General features: G+C 31.0%; 1 protein-coding gene across 1 annotated transcript; it reads left to right on the top strand.

Moving 5' to 3' along the window:
• Positions 1 to 1152: 1152 nt before the first annotated feature.
• On the top strand, positions 1153 to 8039 carry LOC145053046 (uncharacterized protein At4g15970-like). The gene is made up of 4 exons (XM_079001003.1): positions 1153 to 1440; positions 6680 to 7045; positions 7185 to 7669; positions 7778 to 8039. Exons 1-4 carry the CDS (start codon positions 1192 to 1194, stop codon positions 7836 to 7838), a joined length of 1161 nt encoding a protein of 386 aa, XP_078857129.1. The 5' UTR covers positions 1153 to 1191; the 3' UTR covers positions 7839 to 8039.
• Positions 8040 to 13773: the final 5734 nt, after the last annotated feature.

Genomic DNA, 13773 nt, shown 5'->3' with positions numbered 1-13773 from the left:
AAGGTTTTATAAGAACAAAAAATAGGATAATATTTAATTTCTCTAACCTTGCTAGTATGCCGTTGTTTACTTTTATGAATTATATTAAATATTTTAGATATGCCGTTGTTTACTTTTATGAATTATATTATATATTTTAGATATCGTATAGTCAAAATATTTCTATTCATCAATAACTCAAATGAATAAAGTAGCTACATGACAATTATATTACGTGTTATATTTATTTGATATTTGGACCATTGACTCATAGTTGACATAGTAAATAAAATATCTCCTATTTTAGCATAAACAGAAATTAGCATAGTTTTTATTAAGAAACAAAATTAGCATATTTCTTTTTCCAAAAAAATAATATATAATCATTAGTCATGAAATAAACAATATAACACTAAGCAACGAAATACTTCTTTTCCAAAATCAAATAAACTTCATGGTATTTTATAGAGAGCCAACTTGTTAATTTATTTAAACTTTGGAGTTATACGACTACTAAATATATCATTTAGAATGAATTATTTAATTACTTTTTGGAATATTCCAGCCTCTCTTGCTATTATTTTTGTTTTGTTTGTTGTTATATAGCATAATCCAAGTCATGCCTTATTTTATATATATATATATATATATATATATATATATATATATATATATATATATATATATATATCCCTATTTTAATAAAAGAATAGTTTTAATATCCTTTTGACATATGTCATCATATTAGGTCTCTTAATTAATACATATTTTATTCTTTTTTTGTCATGTGTCACCCTATTAAACTTCTTAATTAATGCATGTCACTTGTTAACTTATTAATTCTTTATTTCAAATTTTAAAATTTTCATTTTAATTAGAATAAATTAATAACAATGCAATAAAAATTAAAATAATATTAATACAAATTATAAGGTGCTATAATTTTACATATTTATTTAAATTAACAATTATAATTGATTAATAATTTTGTGCTCTAACTATTAAAGTTTAATTAATTTTGTAGCCTTGGTTTCACGGCTTATAAACTAGTATATATATATATATATATATATATATATATATATATATATATATATATATATATATATATATATATATATATATATATATATATATATATATATATATATATATCAACATGCTTAAGAAAAACCCACATGAAAGAACAAAACCCATAGACCATATCACACGATGGGGTTGGAGAGCGGACAGAACAAGGCGGCCAATCCAGATGAGCAATCTCCGTCGTTGTCACAACCATCGGAATTCAGCTTCCTCCTCTTCCACCACCGTAAACTGTTCAAGCAAACTCCTAAGATGGTTATCATCTTTGCGACTTTGGCGATTTCATGCTTGCTTCTATATCATCACTCTCCCATCACCTTACCACTTTCTGGCAACTACAACCCCTTGGCTGACAGCGAACATATTGAAAATTCAGTAAGCATGTACACTCGATTCTTTTTTTTATTTATTTTTTTTGTTTTTTCCCCTTTCTTGAGTTTATATGAAGCTCAATTTAGATATTGGATCCTTTTTTTGACCCGGAATTTATTGCTGAACCAGTATATATCGTAATCTGATATAACCTTAATTAGTATTTTAAGAATCTTATTTATATAATCAAAGTGAAGATAAGTGGATGATGGAAGTCCAATTTAACCGAGTTGACCGATAAATAAAGCTATGATTTTTGAATTGGGAAATTGAGAAGGGTGGAAAACAATATTTTTACTACAATTTATTTTTATTTATTTTTTAAAATAGATGATGTTATATGCATATTTATTTATTCTTACACCGTATTGGACATTATCAAATAAGACGGCTATGATCGTTTTATTCGTTTATTAGTCATTATATATAGTAATTTCTTTCCTCTGAATTAAAAAAAAAAAAAAAAAAAAAAACTGAAAATGAATCGAAGACCAGTGATTGACTTCTTTCGCAATGTTTGAGGGTGCCAACTGCCAACTGTCAAGAATCATATGTGTTGTTTTTGTATGGATAATAATAAACGATACTACATATCTTACTATTAACTAGATAATAACCACTTCATTGTATTTGGTTTATGATTTTTCATGACATTCAATAATAGAATGATATTGCTAAATTATTTTAACACGTTCATATACATCTTAGTTTGTGTATTTGTTATTGTAGTTGATTTTCTCAAATATGTGATTTACATAATTTTGACATTATCAACTTTGTCTATACTAGCTCAATAGCTAGCTGGTAATCAGTATCGGCCCTAAACACATGCAGTGTGTGCGACTGCACAAGGCACCTGTCGGTACGGGGTCTGGAATTTTAATTTGTTGGTAATCCGTCATTATCTGTCGTTAATTCGCACTAACCGTCTTACTGTGTGGTTGATCTATCACTATTTGTCTCTATCCATTGTTAATCCGAAAACTTAACGGCCCATTTTAGTTTTCGCACAATGCCTTCAAAATCAACGGTTCGACAGTTGGTAGTTAAAAAGTTAGTCGGTAGCTAATAAGCGAGTTGATGATAGAAAAGTTAGTTGTTAGTTGAAAGATTAGCTAATAAAAAAAGGATATTTAATAAAAACTAGCTGGAGATACAAATTGACATAAATAGATATTTATAAGAATAATTCGATATTGTAAAAAAAATTGTAATATATTTTATTAAATTAAAATAAAATATCAAACAACTGTAAGTTGGTAACCTTTGTTGGTAATTGGATTTTCTATTTAATTATAACTTGTAACAGATTTTAAAATTACGTTAATCATATTTTTTTTCAATCTCATTTGATTAACATATGTTTTTGTATACGATGTGTAAACAAGACTTAAACTATCAAACTAATTATATTCTACTAACAAAAAAGTTCTTGGTCTTTTGTGACAGACATAATTTGTTTCTTCAAGAATGTATGCAAAAAATAGAGATATTAAAATTTTATATTTCTAATAATGTTGAAAAGTTTGACAAAAATAGAATGAATAATAAGTTTACTTTTAATAAACACCACTCTGTTTTTTATTCAAATATAAGTAGCAATAATAGATGAGAAAAGGTAATCTCTTTAATATTTATCAACGGACCCAAATTACTATAATTCAAATTTAAAATTAAAAAAACTAATCAAAATTATTAATTTTATAAAAAAATGATAGATGTTTTCATCCTAATTTTTTAAAATACAATCTTTTAGTCAACATCAAATACCAACTCTTTTTAAGCAACATTATCATAATATATTTAAAACAAAATATTAAGTATTTAATATATATGAATTCTTTATATCTATGAAATCATCATTACCACCACTACAACTATCATTAATATTATTTATTCTAAATAAGCTTTTATTTTTAGATGTTTATTAATTGTAACTATTTAAATTCATATTAATGTTTTATACAAATATTATAAGCCCATAATATTTTTCCATAATAGATGTACGCAATATATAAATATTATTTATATAACTTGTATCACATATGAAGGATTCTTGACTAATTTATTTGAGGATTTAATTATTTGATAATTTAGAGTTTAAAATCTTTAAAATGTGTAGGCCGAATTTGCGGACGTTACATAGATGGATGATATTTTAGATATTAATATTCACATTTAGATTTTTAAAAATGACATATATAATATTTTGATTTTTAAAAATGATATTAATATTCACACACACACACACACACACACACACACATATATATATATATATATATATATATATATATATATATATATATATATATGATATTTTGATTTTTAAGAAGGTATATATATGATATTTTAAACTTTTATAAAAATTTAATATGATATTTAGAAATTAAGTTTTACAAAAATGATATTTTGATATTTAAAAATGACATATATGAAATTCTCTTATGTTAAATAATATTTGTATTTTAATATTTAGCTCATTCTTCTTAGAAAAGATATATATATATATATATATATATATATATATATATATATATATATATATATATATAGTAATAATAATAATTTATTTTTTTACAAGTATAGATCAGTATAGACATAGTTTTATATATAATATGAAAATGTTATTCTTAAAATTAAAGCATGGTATATACTCCAAGTAGAATACAAAATTAATACATAAGTTAGCTATAATATACACACATAACTAACTTCTTAACCCTTGGATCCTTACGTCGACAGATAAGATAAGATTATACTTTTGTAAATTTTATCAAATTATTATCCACTATCAAGCAAAACTCTTACTATTATAGCATAATTGGGTTTTTGCATTTTCTCTTAAACGTCCAGACACAATTGAAACAATTTCAAATTGCACGTTTGATCATATGCTAATTCAATAGCACTCAACTTTCATTATCAATTTCACTACTGTTATCCAATTTTTATGCTCATCCTTCTTAATAAATAAAGAACATTTTTGCTACATTGTATGCTCTCCTTCAATTTGACAAATATCAATTTATGGTAATTTTGAATTAATTTTATTTTCATATGTCATTTTATAGGTTTTCCTACTTTATTAAATTTCATATAATATTTTAATGTAACAATTGCAATAAATATATTAATAAATAGATATCAACTTCATTAATGAGTTACATTTTAATTTCAAAAATTTTAATTAAAGTTTATTAGTTTGTTTTGTTTATTTATTTAAATTATTTGCTTAAATTTAAAATATAAAAAACATGTCAATTTTAATTATTCATTATTTTTTTTATTTTCTTATAAATTTACAGTTTTCAAGTATTTAGACCTCATATTTAACTTTTTTTTTTAAATATTCCATGTAATACATGGTCTCACAACTAATATTTAATATATATTTATCTCTAAATATTTGTTAATATACTTTAATATGTTTATTTATGGTCAATTTAAGAGAATTATTGATATGTAGAAACTTCATAACCGATTTACATCAATCCAAATGTATTTAATTGATTATATTTTCTTTTTAGTTTATTAGAATTTTTATTTACCGTCATACATTTATTTGGTTCTATATTGAACCTAATATATATATATATATATATATATATATATATATATATATATATATATATATATATATATATATATATATATATATATATATATATATATATATAAGAGAGAGAGAGAGATTCTCACTAAAATACAAAAATGGGGGGCCTAAACTTGAAGAATATAGAGAAATAAGATCCTAAGATGTGCGAAAAGCAATGCTACCATGGAAAATATAAATTATTTTCTCTGAAAAACCATTTTTTAAATAATAACATGTATCACATATTTGCATTGATTATATAATGTACAAAATCACTTTAATTTTTAATATGTCTGTAAGAACCATTTCTTGGTAACAAAAAAAAAAAAAAAGAAGAAGAATATTCACAGTATTTTAGGAACTATAATGAAACTTGCATGATCTGCCGGACAATAATTGAGCCAAGTAAGCTCTTATATTATTTTTTTGTATTTGTATATGCTTATGTAAAAATGTTTATTGTTTAATTAATATATTTGTTTGATGATTATTTATATATCATATTTCAACTCTTTTTCCCTATATTGCTTTTTTTTTTTTGTATTTTTTTTTTTGTATTTTTAAAACTGTTGATTAAGTTAACCAATAATTAAACTCCTAGGTTAGCATGTGTGTGATGATATACGAAAATATCAGAGGGCAGTATGAGAATTGTTCTACATGAAAAAAAAAAAATTATATACGAATCACTTTCCTACAAGAAAGGATTTGATGTGGATACTGTACATTCTTAATTAAAAAATTTAGGCTTCATTGTATTATAAAATCGGCTATAATTTATCTAAAAGTTGTATAACATAGTCTTCTATTGCCTTTTCACTTGTCCAAATTGATTTTTAAAAACATTAATTAATAATTATAATGTTAACCAATAAACAGTACGTTAAATGCGATGCCAAAAAAAAAAGTATATTATATTGTTATTAGAAGAGGGGTTAAGTGTCGATATTCAAAGTCTGATATGTTATTATTAGTGTTTTAAAAATCAGTTTTTTAGCTGAATCAGTATGGTTATCGGTTTTCGGTTTAACCGTTGAGTAAACCGGTTTCTATAATTTTCATCTTTTTTTTTTTGCATTTTCATACACATACATATATACACAAATAAAAAATTTGATGTCCACAAGTTCAAACATTAAAATACACATAAAAACAAGTTGTAGATTAATCAAAATACATTAAGATAACTCATAACCATAAGTTTTACATCAATCCACATGCATTAAAAAGAAAATAAAGTCCTACATAAATATAAACGCATCAAAAAACTTCATAACATTGATCATGTGTTTTTATTCAGAGACTTTTTAATAAATGTGAAAAAACTACCAAAGTTTATTATGAAAAAGGTTTCAATTCCATGTGTTTTATCAATTTAACCGGTTCAACCGGATTATTGTAAAAACTGGCCGGTTCGATCCGGTTCAAAAATAAACATAAAACTTGTGATAGTGGAACCGTTTCTTTCCCCGATTCCCTATCTAACCGGTTCAAACTGGTTTTTAAAACATTGGTTATTATACAATGGGGTTAATAGTTGATTTCTAAAAACCTCGTCAATACTAAATTTGAATACGATATCAAAATCTTTTGTTGATGTTTTTCATTTCTAACTCGATCTTGTCTTTCATTTTTACTTAATAGGGTATAAATCTGGATGAGTTGAAAAGCATATTAGAAAATGCAACTATGGGTATAAATACAGTGATAATTACGACTATGAATGATGCATGGACTGAGCCAGACTCCATGTTTGATCTTTTTTTGGAGAGCTTTAGAATCGGGAATCAAACAAAAAGGTTTCTGAAACACATAGTCGTTGTAACTTTAGACCAAAAAGCATATTCCCGTTGCTTGAAGTTACATCCTCATTGTTATAATCTTAGCACCAGAGGCATGGACTTTTCAGGCGAGGCGTATTTCATGGCAGCTGATTATTTAAAGATGATGTGGAGAAGAATCGATTTTCTGCGCACAGTTCTTGATTTGGGATATAGCTTCTTGTTCACGGTATTCCTCTTAGTTCTTTCATATGCTTCAAATATCACTAGATTGACTTATTTAAGTCAAAACCCCAGTTTTTAAAAATAAAAAATGTAATATTGTCTAAATTTGGTAAAGGATTAAGTGTGACATTTTCTGTATCCAGGATGCAGACATAATGTGGTTTAGGGACCCATTTCCACAGTTTCATAAGGATGCTGATTTCCAAATTGCTTGTGATTATTTCAATGGAAACCCTTATGACTTGAACAACCTACCAAATGGAGGTTTTAACTATGTCAAGTCAAACAAGAAAACCATTCAATTTTACAAGTTTTGGTACAACTCAAGGTTGACTTACCCAAGCATGCATGATCAAGATGTGTTTAACAAGATCAAGTACAATCCATTCATTAAAAACGTCGGATTACAAATTCGGTTCCTTGATACGGCCTACTTTGGTGGTTTTTGTCAGCCAAGCAAAGATCTAAACAAAGTGTGCACAATGCATGCAAATTGTTGCGTTGGTTTAGAAAACAAGGTTAACGACCTCGGGATCATGCTTGGTGATTGGCGAAATTATACAAGGTCGCTCAATAATCAAACAACACATGAGTCTGTAGGTTTATGGACAGTTCCTCAACTTTGCAGGTATTATTCCATCCTTTCCACTCGTTTTAATTAACCCTGAAGAATAGTCATGTTATGTTATGGCTTTGCTAGAGTTGATGTAGATTATAATTTCATCACTGTCATCAGGGGTTCATTTCAGCGTCCTCGTCCCCCACCCAAGAAATATGACAAAGGAAGGAAGAATTGATAGTCCATTTAATGTATTTCAATTCCAAGAAGATTTGGAATGTAAACATATGCAACGGATTTTTTTTGACAAATATGGTACAAGTGTACAACCAAGAATCTAGCTGATAAAGTGAAGGTGGATTTTTTTAGTTTCTTTAGACTTCAACTTAGTTTGTTGTAAATGTATATGATTTCTTCATTTTATTATTTTTGTTTCAAATTTTTTGGAGTAATCAATCACTAGCCAGATGGCAACAGGTGATAAGGCAATTAAAAATTATCAAACCAAAATCAAGTTGATAAGTTTTAATTAAAGGTGGACTCAACATTTATGTTTGACAAATCTCCTTCTTAAGTTCTAACTTTAAGAATCACTAAGCATTATAAGGGGGTGTTTGGCTTAGCTTTTCACAGCCCAAAAGTCCTTTTTGGAAAAGTTACAAAAAGTTAGGATTTCCTGACTTTTCCAAAAAGTTCATTTTCCTTGTATAAAAACTCCAAAATTAGCTTTTAAAACTAGTTTTGCCAAACATCTTTTGCTTTTTTTCTTTTCCAAAAAGGATTTTTGGCTGTGAAAAGCTAAGCCAAACACCCCTTAATTCCAACATCTCTTGGTTAGAGATGACTATTATGAATTGCTATTATCAAATCCCTTCTTGAAGGTCTATTAACCTGAATCACTAGACATTTTTATGATAATGTCTCCTCGTTAGAGAGACTATTAGGATTCGATATTACCAAATCCCTTCTTCAAGGTCAACTAACCTCAAGAATCACTAGTCATTATTATGCAAACATCTCATCGTTACAGATGACTATTAAGACATATTATTTATATAATTGGATTACAATTCAAGAATTCATTTACTTACAATTACCAAAACGTTTTACTGATAAATAGTCATAAGTATGCAATGACTCATGTTATTGATGGAATTTAGGTAAACTAACAAAAATAAAATCCTTAAGTTTGCATACAACCTAAATAGGATCTATGTTTTCTCCATTGACCTATAACTAAGAACATCAAAGAGGAACCTGCAAACCCTAGGGTATTTTAGAAATTATGATGAAACAGTTTTAGGATTACATACCTTTTGTTGTTATTGTAAACAACTATAATTCCTTTTTGTTGATCTCTTGGAAGCAAGCACCACAAATGTCGTGCCTCTAATACAATCACACCTAAACTAGCAAGAGAATGAATTAGGAGAGAGGAGAGAATTTTCATCCAAGCCTTTGCCAAAAGAAGAAGTCACAAAAATAAGGGGCTAAGAGGCTCCTTATATAGTTGAGGAAACTTGATGTCAAAGCTAGAGTTCAGGGGATAACCCTTAGATTCCTTTGCTTGATGACCAAGCTCAACCCCTTGTCCAAGGAGCCTTAGATGAAATCCCCTATGTTTTCCCTAAAGATTTTCGTCTACCTCCTCTAAGGGGTTCTAGAGCCTTCCTTTCCCAATTATTAATAATTGACAAAATAGCCCCTGTATTTTTAATTAGTCCCAAAATTAATTCCAATTAATTTCTGTTTAATTATTAATTTAATAATATGATTTCTAATTAATATATTATTTTCATAACACATTAGTAAATCATCTATTTGATTTATTATTTATATAATAAATTAATCTCTCTCTCCAAAATCATTATGTCTATTTGTTAGGTTTAAGGGCAACCTAAAAGGATTGTGCTACTATCAATTCAAGTATATTCCTATTTTAGTTGTGGGCTTAGACACCTAATCGAACAGTTACATCGTATTAAACATTTTGCGATTCAAGTAACGACTCTTATTACGTCATATTATGCATCCCCCAATTTCAATAATGAGTCATATTAAGTCAATCATACAATTAATAATTTAAATAATGACTCGTATTAAGTCATAATACACTTCCAACCAAATTAAGTAGCAACCGTTATTAACTCATTTACCCATTCTACATTTCAAGTATTGAATCCTATTAAGTTTCATTATAGTTTTCACAGGTCAAGTATTAACTCTTATTAAGTCATTTCATATATTTAACAATTCTAATAATGGCTCATATTAAGTCATGTTATACATTCCACATGACAAGTATTGAATGATATTAAGCCATTTCACATATTTAACAATTCCAATAATAAATTCAATTAAGCCATGTTACACATTTCACATGACAAGCACCAAGTTCTATTAAGTCATTTTACATAGTTAATAATTATTAAGTCATGTTAGTATTAACTCCTATTAAGTCATATTACACATTACACATTATACAATATGCAATAGGATGTTTACATAAGAATTCTTAACAATTTCCAATCAAAAGTATAATCTTTCTTAATGAAAGTGTTCATAGAAAGCAAAAAATATTTGTGATACCTTTGAAAATAACATATGTACTCACCTTGTTACTTGGATCAGATCAATTGGCTACGATTACTCCATTATTCTTGTCATTATATTTTTCCTTCTATTCTTTCTCTTCAATTCATATAGAATTGATTATCCCATACATATGTGGTCAAGACATTTTCTATGCCTTTAATATATACCAAATATACAACTTGACAACTAGTTTAATGATTACTCATATTATCTTACCATTCTTGTATGTCATAACACTTTGGTTGTAAACATAACCCTTTTCTCTATACTTATTAATGAAGCTTTTCTTATGTTAAATCACCTTTATGTTATGTAACACTACTTGTATCAATATCAAACTCATGCTGTTTCGCCTTTACTTTACTAACGACAAGCTAATTACTTCATAAACAAGTTTCACAACCCCATAATACAACATTATTGTAACGACCGAAAAATACAACCAATTTTAAATTTTTCAAAAACAGCTCGATTCCATTAAATCTTTACAAAAAGGTTTTCAATACAAAACATTTAACGTATTCCCAGAATCACATTACTACAAAATCATGAGGAGCGGTACGATCACGCCTTCGCCTTGCCACGGTCTCCTGAAGAACCTGAAAAACATAAAACCACAACTGTAAGCCCGAAAGCTTAGTGAGATATCCCCAAAATACCAACCACTTATACCATACACGCATAACATGCCACAACATATCTGATCACAGAACAACCATGTACTTCGGGTCTACTGTGTGACTGGTCCGCCGCACCGGCCTACAGTCCACCTGGTCCACCCTCTGAGTCTAGCCATAAACCTCGAGTCTACAGTGTGATTGGTCCGCCCGCACCGGTCCTTCAATCCACCTGGTCCACTCTCCACATACGTCGAGTCTGCAGTGTGATTGGTCCGCCCGCACCGGGCCTTCAATCCACCTGGTCCACTCTCTGAGTCTACAGTATGACTGGTCCGCCCACACTGGGCCTTCAGTCTGCCTGGTCCACTCTCCGAGCCTCGGCATGTCTGGTCCGCCCTCTTGGGGCCTACAGCCTATCCGGACCGCTCGATGGGCCTTCGGAACAACCGGTCCGCCCTGGGTATCTTGGCCTACAACACAAAGCAGGACCCGCCTCAACCCAACTCTAGTCCAAACAACCATGTGCACATATACATACAATCATATAGCAATTCACAGTCAACAAGCAGATCAAATAGATCACATAACATATCATCATCCTAACCAGGATACCGACCTAACAGGTCACTAGCATAGCATCTCCCTATCTCTCAGGATACCGATCTCAATCAGGTCTCTAACATATACCATCCTAGCTCTCAGGATGCAAACATATCACAGTAACATCATAACAACAACTACCCGGATCTCAATCCGATAAGGGCCGGCCTTGGTGCCTTAGACCCTATTGATATAGTGAGGATAACTCACATCGAAACTGCCGGCTGAAAGGATAAGATCCCGCTGCTCCTAGCTCTGACACGAACTCCTCCACTGAACACCAACACACTTAACTCAATAAATACCCTTAATTACCAAAATACCCCTGAAAGACAACTGGTCAACCTTTAGACAAGGTCAAAGTCTACCCCTGACTGACTCTACTCGCCGAGTCAACCCGATGACTCGCCGAGTCCCCATACTCAGAACTTCCCTCAATCCGCGACCTAACTCGCCGAGTCACCCCGAGACTCGTCGAGTCCAACAACTCTGAGTCCACTCGCCCACAACTCACCGAGTCATCCCTTGACTCGCCGATTCTTGACTCAACCAGAAAATATTCAGACTCTTTGACAAGACTCGCCGAGTCCAAGAACAGACTTGCCGAGTCTAAGGCTATCTTCAACTTACTCGTCGAGTTGTTCATACAACTCCCCGAGTTCCATGCCATCTTCATTCAACTCGCCGAGTTGTTCTTCCAACTCGTCGAGTTCCAGCTCATCTTCAAGCAACTCGTCGAGTCCACCCATGTGACTCACCGAATACCACCTGTCTGAATCCATTCAGAAGCACTCCAGGCCATGCAATTGATCCAAAACATAGATCTAGCCTCCTACAACCCATCCATCACGTAAAGTGGCAATCTTTACGTGAATCCAAAGAGATCTAGGCCTTTAACACTTTAGGGCTAGGGTTTGGGACATGATAGCTTCACTACACACTCAAACACAGGGACTTTCAGGCATTCCAACCCTTCTCCATTCCAGATCTGAGGTAGAAACCTCAGATCTAACCTCTAAACTCCAAAACACCCCCCACAAACCCTAAAATGATGAATCCATAAGAGTAACAGCCCAAGGACGAGATATTACCTCAAAAGAACGCCCCAACTGCAATGGAACTCGAATCCAAGCAAAGCCCCTTGCTCCAAGCCTCTTCTTCTTCAAGATTTCCTCAACAATTGCTTCTCCAAGCTCCCAAATGCAACTTGATCCACTCACATACGAAGGTTAGGGTTTCTGGACTTGAGGATGAGTAAAGAGGCTGGGGGAATGGATGTTATGTTCTTTATATAGGGCTCAACCCCGAGAATTAGGGTTTTCTCCACTCAGCGCCTACTCGTCGAGTCCATCTTACTGACTCGCCGAGTCGGCTACTTAACATGCGACCAAGTCGTGACTCTACTCGCCGAGTCCACCCATGTGACTCGCCGAGTCGCTCTTTCCTAACTTACTCTTTTAGCCCTTCAACTCTACTCTTGATATTTCAGGATGTTACAATTACATCAGTTGTACGTGAAAACCAGTATAGGAAATCCGAATTTCTCTTGGATCGTGTAAGTTCACTTTTAAAAACTGATATTTCCACCATATGCAAATTCAGTATAGGATAATCCAAGAGGACACTTATGTATCTAGGCATAGAAACACATGTCAAATCATCATAGGTGCAACGTCCGGATCATGGTAAATATTTTAAATAAGAATTACTCATTTTTGCAAAGGGACTCGACGAGTTGGAGGCCCCAAACTCGTTGAGTAGGAATGGAAATTTGGACGCGGGATTTGAATCCTACTCAACGAGTAGGACTGCCAGAATGAAACCCTAATTTCAGGGTTTTGCACCCTATTTAAACACCTTAATCTCCATAGGATGGCCTCATTTGCAACCTCCATCACCCCAAGCCCTAGCCATGAAACCCTAATCCACCTTTGAGTGTTTTTGAGCCATTGTTGTGTGTTCTTGGTGATTTTAAACCTTAAGAAGGAAGGAGAAGCTTGAGGATTCAAAAGGGAGCCAGTAAATCCAAAAGTTGAGTTGCATTTCTGACTTATTTGAGGTATAAAGTTGATACCTTGGCTTTCCATTGCTTAGATCTTCATTTAGGTTTGTATTTTGTTACTTTTGGGCCATATGGAAGTCATTTTCGGGATTTGAGTGTATCATGAAGTTGTGACTTCAGATCTAGGCACCCATGAGCTTATAGGGCTTAAAGTTGTCGGCTTTATCAAGCCTTGGCCCTTCCCCATGCCCTAGATCACTTATATAGCTTAGTTTTGGTGTTTCTAGCTTCATAACGCCATGCATGGACTTAAAGTTAGCAACTTTACGTGGAAACTTAGTCCTAGGGGATCGGAT

The sequence above is a fragment of the Lactuca serriola genome, chromosome 5 (genome assembly GCF_051521515.1).
Source record: "Lactuca serriola cultivar US96UC23 chromosome 5, Lser_US96UC23_V15, whole genome shotgun sequence".
NCBI classification, from domain to species: domain Eukaryota; kingdom Viridiplantae; phylum Streptophyta; class Magnoliopsida; order Asterales; family Asteraceae; genus Lactuca; species Lactuca serriola.
This window is presented reverse-complemented; position numbering and strand designations above follow the sequence as displayed.